This window comes from Vigna unguiculata, chromosome 3 (genome assembly GCF_037176805.1).
Source record: "Vigna unguiculata cultivar grain cowpea cultivar isolate G323 ecotype 2 chromosome 3, ASM3717680v1, whole genome shotgun sequence".
In the NCBI taxonomy this organism is placed as follows: Eukaryota; Viridiplantae; Streptophyta; class Magnoliopsida; order Fabales; family Fabaceae; genus Vigna; species Vigna unguiculata.
In genome coordinates this window covers 18,144,388-18,169,391 of record NC_140794.1, presented here as the reverse complement: position 1 = coordinate 18,169,391, position 25,004 = coordinate 18,144,388, and the positions used below count along the sequence as shown (strand labels likewise).

The following is a 25,004-nucleotide window of genomic DNA, read 5'->3' as shown; positions in this document are numbered from 1 at the left end:
AGAGGGATGCACCTAAACTTTGCAGCAGTGCAAAACAAAGATGATGCTTAAGAGCCGCAGTAGCAAGCCACTGCAGTTGGCCCTCTCCCTTAAAAAATAAATTTAATATCGTGTGGACCAATGATCCACATATCAGATATTAAACTGATAAGAACAGATACTACACTTGATCTTAGCCAAAAGGCCGAGAAAGGTATGCTTTAAACTCACCAAATGTTGAACTTTTATATTCTGACCTTCAGCTTGTTGTCAGAGTCCTCACCAATGTGGGATCTGTCACTTAATTGATATGTTCCAGACGTTGTTCAACCATTATATTGTTCCCAAGTAGTTTACATTAGATTTTCTTCTCCGTTAGTCAAACTCCTTTTTCACACGTAGTTTACTTTTAATATATCATTAGATTTTCTTCTATAACTCTTTACAATTCATATTCATACATAACACCTGATCAATAAAATAACTTTCAAAAATGAAAAAGTTTGAAAACAAGGTTTAGCTATGCTATTGAATATTTTAGATAAAAACTTGTATTATTTTTATAAATCTAATTATACGTATACTTTTATATATATATATATATATATATATATATATATATATATTGCTATATTTTTTTTCTCTTAATGGAAGGGTATATGTATTGTTAGATGTTTTGACATTAAACTTCATGTTTATCTCTTTATAGTTAAGAATCCCTAGGAATAATTTTTTTAAGAGAGTATTTTTTTTTTCATTCAAAAAGGTTTTGAAAGAAAGAAATATTCGAAGAAGTTATAAAATTCTAATAAAGAAATAGTAAATATGAGAATTTTTTTAAATATATTTCGATTAAACGGTGTAAATCTTAAATATAGCCTTAGGTTTTTAACTCCTAATACCTGAATTCTTTTGGTTTGTGTTTTAGCCAAAAGGTTGAGAATGAGATCAATTAAAGCGCTTAAAGTGTTTTGTCCATCTCCTCCCTTAAGGTTCTCTTTTATGTTCATCTTTCTGACCCCTTGGATTCTCTTCCTCTTCAATGCTTATTAAATTTTTCTATTTAATTCACGTCTTTTGTCATGTTTTGGACAATTACTTGAGTTATCAACATTAAAGTCCTCATTTACTACCTCATACTTCTGTCTTAGCAATCCCACTAGTATTTTGGCAGTTAAAGACTAAATCAGACTTTGGATAGTTAAAGACAGTATCAGACTTTGGATAGTTAAAGACTAGATCGACCCTAACATTACATAGCTCCCCAACCTTAACCTTAACTTTTATAAAGCTTAAGGCTAAAAAACAATATTTAACATCACACTTATACAATATTTATACTTGTTATAGCAAAAAAGTACTAAGATTGATTAGCCATAAGCAATTAATAGTTGTCTCCCAATTTCGATCTCTTCCTTCTATTATGAAGTATTCTTCGTATCTTCCCCACTTCTGACCTAGCCTTTCACACTCATCAGTATTGGACTTGATGTCAAGTCGACTTTTGGCCTAATGACCCAATCAACATTGAGCTTAACACTACAATACATGATAATATTTTTTTCGATTAGATGAATCTTTCTCCTTTAAGATGATACATGATTTTCTTTTTATGAATATGATGATACTTGATCATCTTAGGGTGATACATGGTGATCTTTTTATGGATCCGATGATACTTGATCATATTAGGATGATACCTTGAAAGGTCTTTCTCGGGTATCTTTAAGTTGCCTTTCATTTTTTTTCAAGCGCATAATGTAACATCCCGACCGGATATTACAGATTTAAATAATAAAATAAAGAAGTAAATAATAAAACTTCATTTATTATAACTTATATTCCCAAAACGCGGGGAAAATAAAATCTTATAGTAGTAATAAATAATGTCAAAACCTCTACTATAACTCCAACATAAAATCCATAATAAAAACCAAGTTTAATAATATAAAATATTACAATTGTTCCAAAACAAAATAAAAACTCTGATAAAAGTTCTGATAAAATCTTCTCCCAATACTAGCCCTGCTCCGTCTCTAGGCCTCACCAGATCCACATGCATATCATCTGCTCCCGTGTACCGCGTAGATCATCACTAAACACAAGCAGATAGGGTGAGCTAACAAATTACATACACACATACACACACACACACACACACACACACATATATATATATATATATATATATATATATATATATATATAAATATTGCACAGTTATATATATCACACAATCACACCAAAGGAATCTCTTCCTTTGATCCCACACCACATGGCAACTACCATGATAATTGTGCTCTACGTCTTATAGCGTTTACCTCAAGATGTCTCGCTGCCATACCTATCGGCCACAACCGACAGAGCACGTGTGGGAAACCATGCTATGGATCACACACCGCAACGCTAGGTGGAGTTCCTAAATATGAACAAAGGTTGTAACGTCCTAAGACTACCAAACTCGTAAGTTAATCGCTGAGGAGGGCAATCTATCTGGACCTATCTGTACTGGCCACAACCAGCACACTCACACCAGCAACACTCGCCAACCCGAGCTCAACTCAAGGGTTCCTCGTGTTCATCCGCCATCCCGAGCTCAACTCGAGGGATGCCATTCCGAGCTCAACTCGAGGAATGCCACGTGCTTAACCCCTATCCCGAGCTCAACTCAAGGGATATGTTCCGAGCTCAACTCAAGGAACACCAGTAAGCCGACCTTTAAGGTATCACTAAAACTTTGTAGATCACGCACGTCAAGAGTAAGAAACCCAATACTGCTGCAGTACAATCGCCTGGCGGGGGACACGTACCACCCGGCGTTGCGCGCTTCCAGACCGCTTGGAAGGTATGATGAGTCGAACCTTGGCTCACATTCAATCATTAATTTTTGTGGAATTTAATATTATTTTTGCGCTTAAAAATTGTATTTAGTTGCATACTATATTATTGGATATTCTTGAATTTAATAATGCACTGTAATTTAATTTAAGTCCTTAAGAGTGTAAATAATGAATATTTTAATTCATAAATTAAGTTCCAAAAATAAGAATTTTGGAGAGGAATAGTTCAGATACTAAATACACCCCCAATTCTCATGTTTACACCTCTTTTCCCAATTAGATTATCTATTTCTGAAAAAGGACATTTCTAGAGCTAACTGCACCCCCTGTTTTCAGGTTTACACCCCTTCTACAATTGGACTTTCTATTTCTTTTCTGCACCCCTTCTTTTTACTAATTTCCACCCTTAATATCACTTAAACTCTCGTCCACCAGATTGTGCCACGTGGCAATCCTCCACTTACTAAATTAACTAATTAAAGCTTGCCACGTCCTCAATTCCCCACTCACTAAAATAACCATTCACAGTTTGCCACATCATCAATCCCCCACTAACTCAAATCACCAATCAAAACATGCCACCTTATCACTCTCTCTCTCCTTCACACAAACAAAACCCTAACCCTAATCACCTTCTCCCTCTCCATCACTCTTCCGCCCCCAGCATCCCCCATGGCCGCCATGACTACGTCCGGCCACCGCTGCTCACGCCGGAACGTAGCCACCTCGTCGCACCATCACCGAAAAACACCGTCTCCGTTGCTGCATGATAAGTGCCAAAATTCAGTAAAGATTCATAACAAAATCTGGCACTTATGCTTTTAATTTGTGTTCATTTCATATTGATTCTCCCTAAATCTAAGTTTCAATCAAATGCTTCCAAGTTTTGATTTAAAGAAATCATTTGTTCCTATTTTGTGTGTTTTCAGGAAATATTAAAGAGAACTCAAGAAGAGTGAAGGAGAAAGCAAGAAATAGAGAAGAAAAGGAGAAAAATCTGCAACAGGTCGCTCAGAGCTAAGGTGTTTCGCTCAAGCTAGGACAGGCTCGCCCAAAGTTAAAGTCTTCTCGCCTAAGCGAGACACTTGCCGCCTTTCTCGCTCAAGCGAGCTTGATCTTGCTTAAGCGAGATTTCGTGAAGAAGCCATGAGCAGTTTTTCAATTCTCGCCTAAGCAAGAACATGGTCGCCCAAGCGAGACCTTTCTTCAACCTGAAGAATTCTATCTCACCTAAGCGAGAATGAGTGGCCCAAGTGAGACCCTTCCTTCATGCTGAAGTACTCTATCTCGCCCAAGCGAGATTCAGTAGCCCAAGCGAGAGTTCGGGCTGTATATATATTTTGGAGGTTCAGATCTGCAGATGAGCTTGGAATTTTGGAGAAGAAACTCACACTTGAAGATCTGGAGAGCTGCAACCACGAAAGCATAACACAGTTTCTCATTTTCTTCTTCTTCTTCTTCTTAGCTCATAGGATTTTGTTGGCTACCATGGGTGGCTAATCTCTTTCCTTGGGATTGAATGTAATCTACTCAAACTTGGATGTAATATGGTGATATTTATATATAGCATTTCTGTTTTTACTCAATATTGGTATTATTGTTCTGTTCTTAATGTTTGATTCTATCTGATCAATAGATGTTTTGATTTAGATTTTTAGATCTGACTGGAAAGTATTTCTGAAAATCTGATTTGAACAATGATACTTGATATATGTGATGCTAGGAATAGATCTCAATATATCAATTGCTTTTAACACTCGACCGTAATGCTGGATAGTTTGCTGAATATGTGAGGAATCAATATTCAAGGAACTAATCTTATGAATTTGATACGCAAGGGATCGGTATAAATGATTTTTGAGTGTGCATCAATATTGGTATTTTCAGATGTTATATATTATATTCATCCAAATTACAGACAAGGGAGGTAGATGAAATTCAATCCCAGTTTCTTTTACTGTATTTTTCTAAACTTTTCTGCTTTTACTGAATTCATTTTATGCAATAGTTAATGTCAAATCAAATTAAAATCTTTGTACATATGATGATTGAGATAAGTATTAATTTTCACTGAATCCGTTCCTCGTGGGTTCGACACTCCTACTTTAAATCATTATACTACAGTTAACTTTTCGTACACTTGCCAAGAGACCAACACTGCACCAGTGGGCTCGCGATTGCATTGTCTTCTCCGCGCCTCCCGCAGCCACCACCACCATGCTCGAACCTGCAACTCCCGCACCACCGTGAACCACCACTGCGTCTTCTTCATCACGAAGCCACCACCAGCGCGCACACGCCAGAACCGCAGCCCCCTCCATCTTCGCATCACGCCGACATCACCGCACATGCACCATTCTTGCACACGTCAAGACCAAACACTGTTGCACCATGTCTGCTCGCGAGATCTGCAGTGGCCAACTCAAAGCTCCGTTGTGTTGCCTTCGCCACCATCGTCTTCGTTCAGCATATTGTTAGAACCACCATTGCAGCGACACTCGCGGGACCTGCAACAACCACGACCACTCATGGAACCATCACCAAACCTTTGTTGATCTCCTTCACCGTGAGGGAAACCACGATTCTGTGATGCAACGCAGAGCCTCCGCCATTCGCGGACCTCTGATCTGCGGCCATAAGCACCACCACTGCCCCTAGGATGCATGCCTCGTGCCGTCCGTACCGCAACAGCGGCGAAACGCGCCTCCGAACACGTCCTCCATCGAAAAACAGTGGCCAACCTCGAATCTGCGAAACGCACCTTGCGTCAACCCTCACGGCAGCCAAACCCTAAATGGGAGAGAGACTGCTCTGACACGTGGCAGCCTCTCGTTGGACAGTCAACGAGTCAGCACTGGTCAACCAGTCAAGTCTGGGCAAAGATTTGGTCAATAGTCCAACAGGCTATTTTACACTATATCTAGCAGGTGGTTCTTCTATAGGAACCCTAAATTTCCTAAAAGAGGAAAGAATCGTCTGGCGGCAGTTCATCGCCGACCAGACAATTTCTGGAAATTTCCCAGAACCACAACTTTAATTGGAATACAACAATTCATACATAATCATACCATACTTAGCATGCCAATCAGACTTAAAATAATCAACGCATGAAATTACTTTATTTCAAATGGAATTATCCTAATTTTGAACAAAACATCAATCCATGTTTAATTCGAATCTAAATTCAAATTGGATTTCAAATTTTTAATTTCTATTTTTTTTTCTTAAAGGAGTAATTTTAGCAGTCGACTCGCTTTTTTCAAATTGTTTTTCGTTATTAAGAAAAGGTAACGAAGATAAAATACGAGCTTGTTTTATAGCAACAGTAATTAATCGTTGTTGTTTTAAGGTCAATCTATTTACACGTCTAGATAATATTTTTCCTTGTTCACTAATAAATCGACAAATTAAACCCATGTTTTTATAATCAATTCGGTCCCCCGACATGCCAATCGAATTTAAAATAAAGGTAACACGTAAGGTTACTCTATTTAGCATGGCAATCAAAATTAAACATACAATTAATGCGTAAAGCTCCCCTAACCTGGTTTCCTTGCTTAAAACGCAAATGCTAGAGCTCCCCCTTTGATCACCAATGGTCTATTCTCTCAAACCCCTCTATTCTCTCACAATTTGTCTTTTAATGGTGTCTTAATTAACAATAATGAAGGAAAAACGAAAATGACTATAAAACTGATTTTAATTGTCATTCAAAGTCACTTATGGACTGTTTTCCCAGCCTCCCTTGGCTGCTCCTTCATCTAGGCTTTTCTCCACCCTTTCACCTTCATGTCAAAACTAATTTTAGCAAAAAGGAAGTTTAATTTAAATTTACCAAGGTTCGAACCCATAACCATGCCAATGCCAATTTAATGCACAACCATTCAACCAATTCATGTTTCATGATATTTAATATAATTCTATGATTATATTATCACTCAACATGATCAAGCATATTATTATTAAAAATAATAATAAATTAAATAACACACAATTGGCATACATAAGACTCAAACCCAAGTCCTCCTACATAAGAGAGTATTCTCAACCATTTGAGCTAGTACTTTTCCACATTATATAAATCAATAATTAATGTCTTAAAGGCTCCCACTACCCGCATTTATTAATTAATTATTTAATTTTCCTGGGACTTACACATAAAAAATTTGCCATTATTTCTTGGGTGCCTTAAAAGGTCACCAATATTTTTCAATGCCTTGATAAGCCAATATGTGCCTTGAGAGATCACCTTAATTTTTGGGTTTAGTGCCTTGAAAGGTAACTAGGCGCCTTGATTGAAGTTGGAAGAATTATGTTTGAATTTATTCATGTCTATACTATCAAGTATTATTCTAGCCAAAAGGTTTAGAGCCCGATCACCTAGAGCACTCAAAGTGTCTTGTCTTCCTCTTCCTTTCAGGTCCTCCTTTATGCCTATCTTCTAACCTCTGGGATTCTCCTTGTATTCAATGCCCATCAAATTTTTCCATTTAATTCACGTCCCTTACCATGCCTTGAACAGTTACTTGAGTTATGAGCTTTAATTTCCCCATTTACTATCTCATACTCGTGACCTAGTTTCCCCTTAATGTTGGTTCTATCAACTAGATCAGGGTTGTGCCTAACAATTAAATCAACCCTGGGCATTGCAACTAGATCGGTCTTTTGGCATACTAGATCGACCTTTTGGAAATTAAAGACTAGATCGACCTTTAGGCAATTAAACACCAGATCAACCCTAACACTACATAGCCCACCAGTCTTAACTTTTATAAAGCTTAGGGCTAAATAAAAATATTTAACATGTCAAACAACTACACCGGCCTTAGGCCTAGGAACTAGATCAATTTTTTGGCAATTAAAGACTAGATCGACCTTATGGCAGCTAAAGACCAAATCGACCTTTGGGCAGTTAAAGACCAAATTGGCCTTTGGGCAGTTAATGACTAGATCGACCCTTACACTACATAGCCTCCCAACCTTTGGTTTGAGAGACTAAAAAGGCTATAAAATGTGAAGAAATTACTCCTTTATCAATTGATATTGCGGCTAATGATGTGATCAGTATTTTGGCCTATCACCACATAACACCCTTCACAAAACGTTGAGAACTCCCTCTTTCTTGTCTTTACTTCTTGTCTCTCTAGTTCCTTAACACCACCTCTTTCAAGATAATTAATATTGATTATAATAAATGGGATCGACCACTAACCCATCCGTTTAGAAAGATGGCCTCTAGACCTATCCTACTAATGAGATTGGCCATTGGACCTATTGATGTGATCGATCATTGGACCTATCCAACTAATGATGTGACCGGTTATTGGATCTATCCAACTAATGATGTGGTCGGTATTTGGCCTATCACTACATAGCACCCTTCACAAAATGTTGTATATTATTTACTTTCTAAGCCTTACTTCTGATGACCAAGTATGTACTTTGTGTAAATATTACCATTGACTTTTTTGAATAGGCGCCTCCATCAATTGGTAATCATGTAAAATTATATTTAGATACTCAAGACTTGTCTTAATTATAGCTTAATCAGATCATATATTATCATCTTAAATTGATCATATGATACTTAATGGATGATACTTGATAATTTTTTTCCAATTATATGAATCTTTCACATTTAGGATGATACATGATCATCTTTTTATTAGATCAGATGATACTTGATCATTTTTCTCTTTTCGAATGATACTTGATCTTTTTTTTTAGGATGACACTTAATCACCTTTTCGCCGACCAAATGATGCTTAATCATCTTTTAATCGATGAGATGATTCTTGATCATCATTTAGGATGATATTTGATTGTACTCCTTGAAAGTAATAAGTACAAACTTTTTTGTCTAGCAGAACGGCGTCTTTTGACTATTCCCTGAACTTTAGTTGAATTTTGTAAAGTCAAGGATTTATGGACGGAGATTTAAACTATCTGGAAAGTGTAAAATAAAATATTTTAATGTGGATGCAACTTCAAATTCAGAATTGTCTGTTTTACTATCATTGAAAAATGCATACCAAATATTACCAAATTTACAGAAACTACCAGAAATAGCAGAATAAGCATCTCCTTGCTATGCTTTTAGAATGAGAACTCGAATGGACTTAAAATGAGAAGACACATCACATCACTCAGCAATGCAAACTTCATATTAATGAATCATATTATATGACACTAAATAATATAGTAATATACGATCAAATATATAAAAAAGTGAACTAAAATAAGAGGGATGCACCTAAACTTTGCAGCAGTGCAAAACAAAGATGATGCTTAAGAGCCGCAGTAGCAAGCCACTGCAATTGGCCCTCTCCCTTAAAAAATAAATTTAATATCGTGTGGACCAATGATCCACATATCAGATATTAAACTGATAAGAACAGATACTACACTTGATCTTAGCCAAAAGGCCGAGAAAGGTATGCTTTAATCTGACCAAATGTTGAAGTTTTATATTCTGACCTTCAGCTTGTTGTCAGAGTCCTCACCGATGTGGGATTTGTCACTTAATTGATATGTTCCAGACGTTGTTCAACCATTATATTATTCCCACGTAGTTTACATTAGATTTTCTTCTCAGTTTAGTCAAACTCCTTTTCAGACGTAGTTTACTTTTCATATATCATTATAGATTTTCTTCTATAACTCTTTACAATTGGTCCTAACCAAGGACTGTTTTCGAAAACACAATTCATATTCATACATAACACCTAATCAATAAAATAACTTTCAAAAATGAAAAAGTTTGAAAACAAGGTTTAGCTATGCTATTGAATATTTTAGACAAAAAACTTGTATTATTTTTATAAATCTAATTATTCGTATAGTTGTGATATATATATATATATATTGGTAAAATGATTGAAATAACAATTTTTATATTGGTAAAATGATTGAAATAGTTACCTATGCTCTTTTCCTCTTCCTCCCCAAAAATAGAAGGATAATGGGATAAACTCTTTTTCCCTTAAATTCAAATGTCATAATTAGTTGTTTCTCTAAAAAAAAAGAGACGAAAATATTAAAATAGTTTATTCTTTGTTCAACCTATTAAAATATTGGGACATAAGTATCGAAGAAGATGATCCGACCCACCTCAGAAGGAAAATAAAATGGTAAAGAAGATAAGGTTATATGGTGTAAACTGTTCTGTAGTTGTTGAACAGTCAAAAAGAAGGCTAGCATTTAACTGAATAATGATGTACATTAGCACCGAAACCTAGTATTACTCGATTTTTATTTTTCCTTTTCAAGACCATGTCTCCTTTTACCTTCCTTTGTCTACTTGTTAGGAAAATAGGATAAAATTGAAGGCTACAACTTTTTTTATCACAATAGTTCCGTCATATTTTTTATCACAATTATTCTGTCGCAAAATAAATTTTTTGTCACAACAGTTCAGTCGTATTTAGAATGTATTATATATTCTTATCGTCTATGATATTTATAAGATGGGTGATACTTCATTTTTCTCTTACATTTAAATGACAACTTCATAAAATTATTCTTATTATTACAATATTTTATTATGAAAAATAATTGTAAATTAAGTACAGATAAAAAATTGGGCGTGAAAGAATATTTTTGTTTATAAGAGCGGAAGATGGGAATAGTCTTCCTCTAATGTTATAAGAAAAAGAATTAAATTTGTGATGAAATGTGTATAAATATGAATGTTGATAATGGCTAAGTAGAGGGGTGTAAAAGAGGAGCTCGGACTTGCACGCTATGGGCAACCTTTTCTCTTGCTTTAAGGCTTCTGAGCGCCGAAATGAAGGCAACAACAACAACTACGGAAGACGGCAGCAAAACACCACTGGTGTAGCCAGTTTTAATAACGTTTCACACAACAACCAGAGTTCATACAATGCCTGGATTAATAACCGTTCAAACAACTAGTATTACCGAGGTAAGAAGCACAGCTTTAGTGTTTTAAGAACAAATGTTTATGTATAAATGAGCCTCCTGATTAATAAGTATAACATACTGTTTTTTAACAATATTTGTATTATATATATGAATCATGCAGACGCTGATGTAGTTTTACTGTTTCAACCAACATATGAAGGATGATGCTGACTTATCAGTCAAGGGAGTGCAGTGGTATTGTTCCTTGTTTCCTGGCTTAGCATGTGGTTTGTTTCAATATAAACCATCTTTTAACTTTTTCTTGTGAGAGTAAAGATGGTGTATGGTTTCCTTCTTTTGATTTTCGGTGGCTTCGATCTAGCGATAATTAAGGATGTATGTAAGCATAAACGCATAGTATGATCCTAATATAGATTCTAACAATCAATCATAAGTAATATCCCATATTGATAATCATGTTGTGAACACTAGACGGAAGCGTACCTGAATTAGCCATAACAATGTCCTTTAGAGCACTATTGATAAGTGATCTTCCTCCTCTAGAGCACCTTTATTTTCCTTTGGTTTTCTCTCCTCAAGGGATAGAGAGAAAGGAAGAGGAAGAGTACGTTATGACTCTGTGTGTCCTCTCAGAAGGGACCACGACCATATATAAACTGAATTACTTAAATTTTAGTATTTCTAATTTGGCCCCTCATCAAATTAGAAATTACTAACTGGTCTCTACACAATATTTATTTTCATGACATATGCTTTTAGCCAAATCTTTAATTTAGTCAAATCACTTTATTATTTGACTTTATAAATAATGACCCTAACACATTTAATTATATATATATATATATATATATATATATATATATATATATATATGCGTGACCCAAAATTACTAACAGGATAATCATGAATCAAATTTTTGAAGATCCAATCCAAATCCAGAAAATTGGATTTAATAAATCCAGATTTATTTTATTTGAAACCAGTTTGAATATTGTTAAATCCAGATGTAAATATTTTCATCAAGTTTTTTTCTTTTAAAATCGAAACCTATTAAAAAATTTCAAATGCATTTTCTACGTTAATATTAATCTATAGATTAAAATTTAAATTAATTTCTAACACTAACTACCAATATCTTAATCATAATTATACAAGTAAAATTTCTGTGATAAAGAAAGAAAAAGTACACGCATCACAAACTTGGTGTAGTCAATAAAGGTCAAAAAAGAAATGTAATAAAAAGATGGCAATGGAAGGTGACAAACAAAAGATAGAAAAGCTTTAATATATATAAGATCCTCTATACAAAATTAACATCTTTTAACAAAGAGAGTCGAGTCCGCAATCCTCGGCCATGTAGAAGTGGAGGAAAAATGACTTTGATGAGATGCCTACAAGTTATTTAATGCATCTATAAAAATAGGGCATGAATGTGTAGATTCCCTTCACATTCCTCCACTTCATTTTATTACTCCTTCTATCATTGATATAAAATATAAAACATAATTTAGAAAAGTTCTAAAATCTTTTAAAATTGTATTGTCATTGACCGTGCAAAGCATTTGTAAACCTTGAATACGTAAAGTAAGGTGAGAGCGTGTCTAATCCCACTCTGTGTTGTCTGGAAATAATGTTCACATTCTGACATTATAGCCATTCCACTTTCACTTCTCTAACACTTATTGGCCCATTTTGTACCTTTTTTACAACATATATGCAAACTAGAGGCTCACATGCTGCTTTTATTGCTTGAAAATGCAAAAAAAATAGTCTCAGGAGAATTCCGATCAAAGTTTTTGGGAAAGTAGCTGTTAAATTCATTTGAATTTTTTTTATCTAAATTATTGATATAAATTTCATTACAATAAATATGAATTAACATTGAATGACAACTTAGAACACTTAAGATGAGTATTTCTTTGTCTACCTAATTTATTTCATAATAAAAAATGAGGTGGTGAAGATATTTTTTTCTTGAAAAAAAGTTATGTAGGGAACTTAATGCCTTAAGTAACAGCATTTAAAGTGAGATAAAATGAGGTGACGGTGTTTATACCTACTTATTAATTAAGAACGATTAGTACTACTAATTCTTCGTGGAGAAAACCAGTTTTGCGTATTAAGGTATTTTGCATTTATGGAACTTTATCCTCAGGTTACCTTTATGAACATGAACCCGCCCAATTAGAAATATTTTTAAGATTAATCGCATTCGTATATTTATAAATATCGGACTTATATGGAGAAGTTTACTACCCAAAACAACTAATAAATAAAGACTTATAATAATTATTTTTCCGGTTCGAGATTTGAAGATGATTTGAATTTTCGGTGGTCTTATGTAACTCTAATTCAAATTTAGTTCTGGTTGAAATTGATTATATATACACAGTTGAATTTGATGTTTCCGGACTGCACATCTAAAGGTGGGTAATTATCGTACACAATAATGAGTTTTATTATTTGATGGTTTGTTTGGCAATTAGTTTTTATCAATTTCAAATTTTTTTTTATCAATTTTCAAGTTATATTGAGATGCTGATTATTTGAACTTTTCAACTATCAAGAAAAGTAAGATTGAAGATAGAAAGACGCACCAATTTATACTGGTTTCATTCTTCTAAAATCTACATCTAGTTTTCTTACATGTACACCTTAATAATTTTAAACCCCTAGACATAAAAAACTTGATACATTTATCGAGAACCACACTCTAAATGCAATGCTTCATATAATTGCAACAAGATTACCATCTACATAATGATGATAGTATAAAGAATTGAAAAATGCGAAAGTAAATGAAATGAATACACTTGGAAATGGAGATATTACAAAACAATCCTAATGCCAGTCATGAAGCTTTAAAACCAAACCCATCTTGATTGATTCTTGATGAAGTTAAAAGAAACTCAATAATGTTTTCTCCAAGAACTCAAGAAGGCTTCTATCTCACAATATCAACTCTTATATATCAAAATTCATAATTTCAACATGTGTAGGAAATTGGTTTTTAAAAAAAAATTTAGTCACTGATGATATTAATAAATTATGAAGCTAACTTAATTGATTAATGTACTTCAGGTTTGAAATCCTGTAAATGTGTTTTATTTTAATCGATTGGATTAGTGAACTAATCGATAAATACATATCAGTGGCATCATCTTCATAAGCATCATTTTCATCTCCAAAATGTTCTTTATCATTGTACTACCAATATTATGCTTGTAAGATCTGAAAAATTAATTAATTAAATAAATATTTATTTAATATAAATGCAATTGAAGAGATTTTTATAGTAATTTGATACGGAGATATTTAACAATGAGCAATGATAGCTCAAATGGTTGAGTGTATGGAGTGGTGTTGAGAGAATGTGGATTTGAGTCATATGTATGTCATTGGTGTGTTAATTGTATTATTTAATTGTTGATTTAAACTAGTATGTTTCTTGTTCTGATTGTTTATCCTAAAGGTGTAATGGCAATTGTATTATAATATACAAGTCTGGGAATTTTTGGGTGGGGTTGTTGTGGAAGAAAATTGAAGCATTTCAGGCTTAGTGATTGTTTTGGTTTAGGGCTGGATGAAGAGTACAAGCAGATGCTTTTTATATGAATATCGGACTTAAACCTATTTGAATTTTTTTTTTTATAAAACTATCGAAAAAGTTACGAGATTGGTGGTTAATCATAAGTGATTGTTTTATCATATGAAGTTGGTGTGATTCTATTAGCACACATGTCTTTTTTTTTTTTTTTTTTGGTTTTGATACGTGGTATAACCAAATTTTATGTGAGAAAGAAAATGGGTATTGTATTTGTTATATTTGTATATTTTATAAATTTATGAAACGCATCGAGAGAAAAAGGAGGTGAGGGATATAAGATCCCGTCAAAATATTATGGATTTTAAATAATAAATAAAGAAATATCACGTCAACCTCATTTATTAATGTATTATTTCCTAAAACATGTAAAATTTACAACTTTTAATACTTCTAATAATAATTCAAAATCCATAGTTTATAAAACTGGAAATAGTATATAAGCATTCTCATAAGAGTTCACAAATTATTTTAAAACCATAAAATAATAAAACTCCCATGTTATCCCTGTTTCGTCGCTAAGCTTCACCAGAACCACCTGCAACAACATCATCTGCTCACGTGTACTGCGTACACGATCATCCCCAATCACAAACAGATAGGGTGAGCATATATATATATATATATATATATATATATATATATATATATATATATATATATATATATATATATATATATATCATACAATCACATCAAAGGAATTTCCTCCTTTGACTCCATATCACATGGCCACAACCATGTTATCCGTGTTTTACATCTCTTAGTGAATACCTCAAGATGACTTGCTGCCATACCTATCGACCACAACCGATAGAGCACGTACGGGAAACCATTGCTACGGATCATACACCGTAACGCTAGGTGGAGTTCCCAAATACAAACATAGTTCGTAATGTCCCAAGACTACCAAACTCGTCAGCTAACTACTGAGGAGAGCAATCTATCTGTACCCATCAGTACTGGCCACAAGCAGCACACTCACACCGGCAACACTCGCCAATCCGAGCTCAACTCAAGGGTTCCTCGTGTTCATCCGCCATCCAGAGCTCAACTCGAGGGATGCCTTCTGAGCTCAACTCGAGGAATGCCACGTGCTTAACCCCTATCCCGAACTCAACTCAAGAGATATGTTCCGAGTTCAACTCAAGGAACACCAACAACCCACCTTTGAAGCATCACTAAAATCTTGTAGATCACGCATCCAAACATCAAAAACCCCAATACTGCTGCAGTAAAAATCGCTTGGCAGGAGACACATATCGTCAGGCGCAGCCGCTTGCAGACCGCCTGGTGGGAGATACGTAACCCAATATTGAGAATGTAATTTTTTAATATCTTTTACTTCTACATGCTTGTCTTCATTTTTAACATCTTTATCAGGGCTAGCTTCAATTTCTATATCTTTTGTGAGTTGTATTATGATTTTTTATTGTGGAGGATATTCTGATTCTATTATTTCATAATTTACAGTTTTCCAACTATTGGTTATCTTGTCTAATGGGCACATAGATTTATTACAGTTAAAAGGATATTCTAACTTATTATCTTTATTGTAATTTGAAAACTAATCAAAGAAGTATAAATTTATTTTGATTTAGATAATTATAAAATTATTCTCTAAAATGTTCAGTTTGTTATTTCGTAAATGCTTTAAAATACCACTCTCTTCTTTCTTTATTATATTCTGATTCAAAATCTTTTCTTATACAATTTTTATTTATTATGAAGGGCTCTTCTATGTTTAAAGTATTTAATATTTGAGAGGTTGTTGGAGAATTATGAGGGGATTCTGATTTCTTAAGATTCTTCATTATACAAGTTTTGTTAAAATTGGTATGGTATTATTTAATCCTCTTAAGTCTAAATTTATTGTGGATCCATCTATTGAATGTCTAAATTTATTGTTATCATTTCGAGATTTCTTATTTTTACAGATGATGACCTATTAATTTTTAATCTAATATATGTACCTTCTTGCACTATTTCTCTTATTTGAGTATTATAAATTTTTGGTTCTTCAATTATGTTTTCTAATATCCATTCTTCAAGGATTTTACTTACTAACTCCTCATGGCTTAGTCTTTTTGGAATTTGTACAAATGATTTTCTAAGATTAGCTTCCACAAGTATTGTCTCAAGTTTCGTTGAAGATCTTAAAGCTTTATAATTATAATCTATCTTTGTAACTTTATAATAAATTCTATAAATTATTTGTATTCGACCTGATAATTCATCTACATTCATTTGAAAATTGTACATATTTTGCATCACTTGTTTTATCATTTCTAAGATTCATAGAAAAAATTGGATAACAATTAAAGAAAAGCAGGATCATCACGTTAATTACTTTCTAATATTGCAATTATTGAATCATTAAATTTTTTAAGTCTTGTGTTTCTTAATATAATAAGTATTGGACTATTTATTTCAAGTCTATAGTTTAGCTTTGCTGCTACTTGAATTAATCCTAAGTGAATAAAATAATATCCATCTTTAGTATGCTGATCTAAAAGTTATAGTTCTAGAAGATTAATAATTTTGTTATTCTTAGTTCATGGATAACTATATTCCGCAATATGAATTTCTTCTTATTTTTTTACCGAAATTTATGTTATTTATATACTTCACATTTTCTAACTATTTGTATTGATCAATTATGTAAAGAGTTTTTTATTTCTGCAATTTGTAATTCTTATCTTTATTATATATCTATAACAATATATAAAAGGATATCCTCTTTTGTATCCACATTTTATTATTTCAGTTTTATCTTTAACTATTTTATAAATAATTTACTTTTAACTGTTATTTTAAAAAAAAATTATCTTAAACTATTATTTTAAAAACTTTTTTTAGATATTATTTTTTTTAATTTTATATTTAATAATTATTTTAAAATTTAATTATATATTTATTATTTATCTTAACTTAAATTTCTTAAAAATTAAAATATGCAAACACTTATGCGCGTAGATTTGATTAGTTTTATCATATTTCACATGTCTTCATACTTCACACTTCCTCAAATCTCTAACTGGAAAAAATAACTGCAATCACAACAGATGAACATTAAATTAAGCCTTTGCTATGAACCTTCCTCTATGTTTTATCTTATAAATGTAATAATTAGCCACATATGTGATGCTTTAAAAGTAATGATTAGTCGGAGACGTGATGTGATTACAATTCAAACTGGGTTTGGGGTCATTAGTGGGTGGGTGGGTGTTGAGTAGCAGCTTTACATTGGGGCATTAATACCCTTTATCAATATGTACTCATAATATATTAATACCCTTATAATATTATGCTCATGCTGGAATTGATGGTAAAACAACCATATGATAAATTAATTAGACGCGTCCTTCATTTGTATGCTCTCTTGTATGCTTTTTTTTTAATATACTTATTTAGCAATGCACATATAAATTTATATCGTTTTATGAGTCATAGATGTGATAGAAACACCTTCATTTGTTTATTTGGTAGGGATCTTTGATACCAAATATACATGTTATTAACCTTGATATATAAAGATAGAATGACCGGGAACACTTTATATATATTTTTTGTATGAGTTGGAGTACCTCAAATACTCAACTATACATATAAATACTTATACTTTGCCAGATAAAAAAATAGAAAAATTAGACGCGTCCTTAAAAGGTAGGTCAAAAGAAACACAAGTTAGGGTTTTGGTCTAAAACGATGAAGATAATGAAACTGTTTGTTGGGTGCGTGCGAAGTGGGACTTTGATTAATATATCCTCGTCCAAAAAATATTCAAAGGTTTTGCATTGATTCCAGGAAAGCTAGATTTTAGAATAATCTTTGTGTACGGGTGAGGTTAGGTGGGAAATATTCAGAAGAAAATAGATTCATTCATAATCCTATTTCTAGATTAAGAGAATTAAAAAACTAAAAGTAATCAACTCCAAATATAATTGTATAAAAGTATAAGAAATAAGTTTGTTAGTGTAAATAGAACGAATAAAATACTTATAGTTTAAATTACTTAAGCTTTATGATTTGTATTATTTACTCTAAGCTTGTATGTAATAAAAATTATACCAAGGTGCTCATTTTAAAAAAGATAAAAATAATTAGCTCTCTTTTTTCGGTTCGTATCACAAGATAATTCAAAACTTTCTAAAACTAACAAAAATCAAATAATGGAAGAGAAAATAAATAAAAATATTTAAAGTACAAATTCTTTAAAACTAAACTAGAATTCGTATCAAACAGTTAGGTTTAGGGTTTATATATATATATATATATATATATATATATATATATATATATATATATATATATATATATATATATATATATATATAAATAAGAATTATCAATTTAATTATGGTGTTGTAGTTATCCGCGGCGTATAGTTTTATAAAAAAATAAGTTCCCATATTAAAAGCAGTTCAAAACAATAATGAAAATTTTAATTTTTTTATTTAAATCCCAACACTATGTGTATCACCACTATAATTGTTAATTTATATTTTTTTATTTTCTACACAAGAAAATCATTTAATATAATAACCAATTTTACAAACTAAAATAACTAGTCTCTATATTATATACTATTTTAACTTACTATGATTCTAAATTAGTTTGTAATTTTGAATTAGAAACTAAATTAAACACTAATTTTATGGTTACTAAAATTTTGGTAATTAATGATAGAAATCAATTTGAATTATAATTCACAAATGAATTATTTTTTTATTTATAATAAAAACTATTTTAAATATTAATAATGATTAATTTATAAAATAGTATCTAAATTACTCAATATAATGGATATATTATTTTTGTTTAAAAATGATTGCTAAGTAATGATTTTTTTTAGTGATTTGATAATGACTTTTAGTTTTCAAGTTTCATTAATTGAACTTTAATTTTCCAATAATTTACAAAACAATCTTTCTGCTAGTTCGTTATGATTTTAATGAATATGAGATTTAAAAGTCTATTATATACAACACTAGAACCATTAGGCCGATGACTTTATCGGGTCTTTTTTATTCAGCAAAGGATTTTTTTTCTTTTTCTCGATCAGCAAAATATATTAATAGAATGATGGGAATATTCTAACCTTTTACAAAAAAATTACAAAAGTTAAATACAAAGTTCTTCATCTTCTTAAGAAAAGGTTTTCTCAAGATCTAAAACCCAACATAATTATTGAGTTTGAAACCAAGAAATAACATACACAAATATCCTATGTGTAGTGTTTAGTACTAGAAGGAAGGAACTCTTCAATCATATATGTACTATATAGCTATATTTATACTACAACAAAGATTACTTTAGGCTAAAACAATAAAATTATTGCCTAAAACATGAAAACCGTGATCTAATCTTTAGGTTATGGTTTTCCGGCGTGGACTAAGTTGATGTAGTTACACGATTTTATATATGACCACATTTTCAAAATCGTAAATTTAAATTTTTGGAATGATTACAGTTTTTAACATGTAGTTTTTAACCTGTTTTAGATCACATTTATTACATCATTAGAAATGGTTCCAACCGTTCATAACAATATTGATCCACAACAAGTTAAGATAACTTCTACAAGTTCAGTTCTTTTAATTAGCCCATGCTTGCTTATACCCAAAGTACCATACTATTTGCATCCCTTGCATTGCTCTTTTAATTTTTGTATTGGACCTATGTATGATTTAATACCTGCATAGAGTGTACAACCACACACACTGTTAGACTAAAATATTTTCAGCTTTGGATTAAATGAGCCTCCATTGGTCATCCAAGTCACAAAAAATTTAAACATAGTATATAGGACATTGATACCAATTTGAAAATGAAAATGTTAAATTGGATAATTTATATTTCATCCATGATCATGTATTTAATTGTGCCATGCAAAAGAGTTTTTCTAGGTTTACTTTTCTTTGTTTGAAAATAATCCTATTTATTTATTCCAAACGACTCATATAATTGTTATCCCTAGAACCTTCCAGGTTTTATTGTGTTTCCCATTTAGTTGTGGCTATATTAGGTTAAAACCAGGAATTTTATTGTACACAGCAAAAGAGCGCTTATAAGTTTACTCATATAGCCTTTTTAATTACAGAAAAGATATTAATTAATATTTATAAATTCGACTTTTTGTTTCACCATTTAAATATCGGCTTATATTTTGATTCATAAATGAGTCTTCAAAATTTGGTTTCTTTGAATTTGAGTTCAAATGGCAAAGTCTTCTAAACTCATAATTTAACATGGAATCGTTATTGCAAAAGAACGAATTGATTTTCAAATGATAGTGTTGTTACTATCATTATTGGTGGGTGAATGAAGGTATTTTTAAATTTTCTTTAATTATAAAATGATGATTGTTTTTAACTATGGTCATATATAGATCAAAATGGATCAATCTGGGGACTCCAACTCTAGGTACTTCCACTCAATTAACAATTGGAGATGAAGTAAAAATGATATTAGTGGATTAGATATTCTTGGGCATTACAGTGAGGAACCCAGCATAATAAAATGAAAAGTCTCTAATAGTAGGTTATGGATGTTCATGTACAAAATAGACAGTAATGTAATTGGATAACAATGAAAATAGTTTAATTATATATGCTCAACAATTATTTTACAAGTATATGAATAATTGTGTGTCTCTATCTCTAGACACAAATATAAGAGTTAAACGTATAATTTACATGAGTTTTTTTTTTTTTAAAAAAAAACTTGTGTTTTTATCACCAAAATTTTCCTTATTAATTATCCAGAGCACTCGAGCATTTCAATTAATCTATATACATGTACACTAACAGAGCGTGCGTGCATAAAAAATACATACAATTGTACACTCCGACCAGATAGTTCTTCTCACACCTTTCTTTCCTTTTCTCTTTCTCTTTTTCTCACTCCTCTCTTTCTCTCTTTCTCTCTTTCTCACTCCTTCTGCAAAGCTTCATGGAAATGGAGCAGAACTCAGTTAAGCTATGAATTTTTCAATTAACCTGATCATGTTTCATTTTCCTGTCATATCACTGTTACTAATGATTAGATCTGTTATATTTACTTCTATACTTTTATCTCTCTTTCTAATCAACCAAAAATAAACAAAATGTTTACTTCTCTACTTCTTTGGTTGTTCTAACGGTGAATCTAACTTTTTTTTGGAACTGAGACCAATTTTTCCCTTCTTGTCATCCAGTCATAAGGACGCATACCATGTACGCCTTTTCTTTTTCGTTTTTACACGTAGAACCTATTAGGAAAGTAGAAATAATTTTGTTGAGATGACAATTTTTTTTTCTGGTTATAAAATCTATATTTGTGTGTGGTTTTTTTTCTTCCTGTTCTATGTAAGATCTAAAAGGAGAACAAGAGTGGTAAATCAAATTCATGTTCCAAGTCTTCTTTTTTGGTTATGATTCTTTTTGGTTATGAAATCTATATTTGTGTGTGGTTTTTTTCTTATGATTCTATGCAAGATTCAAACTAACAAGAGTGGTAGGTCAAGTTCATGTTTAAGTTTTCTTTTTTGGCTATGCTTTTTTCTGGTTATGAAATCTATATTTATGTGTAATTTTTTTGCTTATGATTCTATACAAGATCCAAACTGAGAATAAGAGCGGTAGATCAAGTTCATGTTCCAAGTCTTCTTTTTTGGTTATGCTTTTTTCCAGTTATGAAATCTATATTTGTATGTGGTTTTATGCTTTCTATGCTAAATTCAAACTGATAACAAGAGTGGTAGATCAAGTTCATGTACCAAATCTTCTTTTCTTGTTATGCTTTTTTCTGTTATGAAATCTATATTTGTGTGTGGTTTTTTGCTTATGATACTTTGCAAGATCCGAACTACAACAAAAGTGTAGATCAAGTTCATGTTCCAACTTTTCTTTTATGGTTATGCTTTTTTCTGGTTATGAAATCTATATTTGTGTGTGCTTTTTTGCTTATGATTCTATGCAAGATCCAAACTGACAAGAAGAATGGTAGATCACATTCATGTTCCAAGTTTTCTTTTTTGGTTATGTTTTTTTTTCGTTATGAAATTTATATTTGTGTGGTTTTTTTCTTATGATTCTATGCAAGATCCAAACTGATAACAAGAGTGGTAGATCAAGTTCATATTCCAAGTCTTCTTTTTTGGTTATGCTTTTTTTTTTTGTAATTTGGTGAGCAATAATTATAGGTGAGAAAGATTTATGGTTTAATTTTATTTTTGATGATTTTTTTTTCTTCCTTCTTTGTCTTTGTCTTTTGTATCCTATTGCAAATATTAATATATTTCTTGGTAATAAAAAAACAAAAACATGGTTGATCCATCGATGCTGGGTTGATATTATCATCTGGATTATCATCAGTTACTTTGTGTATGTGTATCTTTTTTTTTTCCTCTCCTAATCAATGCTATATATATTGTTAATTTTTTTCTCTCTTTCTTTATTACAACCATTCTTCATTAAAATAAGTCATACTCCTAGATATAATACAAACAAAATGTGAAATCATGAAGCATATTATTCCATTTCCAACTAAACAAAGTGATACAACTAATATATATAACACACAAAAATTTGAAATCATATATATATGTATGAATTTCGTTAAATATAGTTATAACACTTTTGTTATGCATATATTTTATAATATCATTATATAGTACCCTATATCGTTCTTCTACCCACAAATTTATTTATTAATCTTTTAAGAACTCATGTTGTAGGCACCAATTTTGGAACCTGTAGATTCAACAACCATTAGCAAAACCAAGTCCGTGGAATATGCAGGTATATTAATTAGTATTTGAATATTCTCACTCTTCTGCTTTACTAGACTCCATTCTTCAACTTGATTCAAATTTGCTTTAGTAGAAGAAGAGTAATCTTTGATCACCTTTTGTTCTTCAAATTTGCAATACTTTGCAGAAGTCCCCTTGGACAAGCAAAATTTTGAAGCTTCTCCATTCGTCATCATTAGCGCAGTTCTATCTGTTATATCTGCGTTCATCGATATGCTCTTTTCAATTCTTGTATTGGCAGCTGGTTTCCTAACTGTTTATCTAAATGCTACAACCAATTGGCTAAAGAAAACCACGGAGAAATTAAACGCCAAGGGCAAGGAAATAGAGAGCCGCATGAATCGTGGAGAAACCAATAACCCTAACCAAGATGGCAACAGCAAAGAGGATCACAGATTGGTAACTTCCTCCATTAATCGCTGCGAAACTTCCAATTCTGCTGAAAAACGCTATGCACTTGATAACTGCTTTAACAACAAAGACAATGGGGACCAAGATTACAGCAATTGTGAGATTATCGGTTGTTCTATGGCTAAAGATTGCTACAACAACGAGGCATCAGGCTTACAAGATCTCAGCCAGGCAAACCTCAACATTTCTGAATCCGAAAATTGCTTTAACAACAAGAGCTCAAAATCACAAACTTACAGGAGGGCAAAGATTGGCAATCCTAACGACCCCGATTTCGCAATTCGTAATACCTACAACAATGAAAAGAACGGAGCCCAAAACCGGGATGATTACAAATATTTGCCCAGGGGAAACATTATGAATGAACACCAAACTCCTAATTAACATCCAAGAGAGAGAAAAGAGTATGGGTATGAAATAATGTTATATGTAGTATTCAAGACCGTTATTGTTTTCATGCAGTTTCTTTATCATGTATTTGGAGACTATGTTTATTTTGGTTTGCATGGGACACCATATAGAACTGTTTCAAGTTAATACCTATATGTCTACTCTTCTTTCGCTTATGATTTCATTCTTTTCAGTTTCACACATTTTTAAATGTGCATGACATGTTCTAAACCGAAAGTTCATTATAAGGATTCATCTAAATGTAATTAGTTTAGTTCAATTGAGATCACAACTGTTCTTTCATCAGTTGGAACTAGTGGGGTTGGGACCAAAAGTTAATTTACATTTATGAAAAACAATTTGTTGGAGTTAAAGTTTATTTTTTCTGTAGAAGGATTTAACTAACCTTATAGTTATATAATATATTTATGTAGCTGTTTAAAATAAACTCAGATCAAATCATGTTTAAGAGAATCAGTTTAAAGCACTATTGGTCTTTATGAAGTTTTATTTATTTATTTATTTATTTATTTTTTTAAATCAGCATTGCTCTTTGTAAGTACGGTACACTCATGATACTGATGGGAACTAATGAAGACGAACAGAATTTTATTATAGGAACTGATATTGATGTTGGAAAGTTGGTGACTATAATTTGATTTTAAATTTACCAAACCAATTTAAATTTTAAAATATCTGTCAATAATTTTGATTTTTTTCTCATAATTCACTATTTATTAATTTTATCTCTATTTTCATTTTCATTTCTAATAAACTGGTACAATAAAATTTTTACTAACGAACTTCTATCTCTCATTAAGTCATGCACCTGTTTACAATGCAAGAAATGAGAAATCACATGTTATATTTTTAACATGCACCTGATTAAGTCATGTTTGTTATATTTTGTATAAATATATTATACACCACACACACATACATACAAATAAGTTTGCTATTTATAATTTTTTATATATGAAAGAAATAACTGTCACTTACCTCAAATACAATTGTATAATTTTGTATCATTGCTTCTATAATGGTAAAAATACTAACCATTTCCTATTTACAAAAAGCATTTGCATCTTTATACATAATTTTA

At 31.7% G+C, this 25,004-nt stretch overlaps 1 protein-coding gene and 2 non-coding genes across 3 annotated transcripts; 1 reads left to right on the top strand and 2 right to left on the bottom strand.

The window, feature by feature from the left end:
• Position 1: 1 nt before the first annotated feature.
• LOC114179996 (U2 spliceosomal RNA) lies at positions 2 to 197 on the bottom strand. The gene has a single exon (XR_003603576.1). It is a non-coding gene; the product is annotated as a U2 spliceosomal RNA (small nuclear RNA).
• An 8,864-nt stretch (positions 198 to 9,061) lies between these two features.
• On the bottom strand, positions 9,062 to 9,257 carry LOC114179985 (U2 spliceosomal RNA). Its single transcript, XR_003603565.2, has one exon. It is a non-coding gene; the product is annotated as a U2 spliceosomal RNA (small nuclear RNA).
• Positions 9,258 to 21,125: 11,868 nt separating this feature from the next.
• Positions 21,126 to 24,049, top strand: LOC114175782 (uncharacterized). Its single transcript, XM_028060581.2, has 3 exons — positions 21,126 to 21,282; positions 23,027 to 23,090; positions 23,229 to 24,049. The coding sequence occupies exons 1-3, from the start codon at positions 21,262 to 21,264 to the stop codon at positions 23,894 to 23,896; spliced, it is 753 nt and encodes a 250-aa protein (XP_027916382.2). The 5' UTR covers positions 21,126 to 21,261; the 3' UTR covers positions 23,897 to 24,049.
• The last annotated feature ends 955 nt before the right edge of the window (positions 24,050 to 25,004 follow it).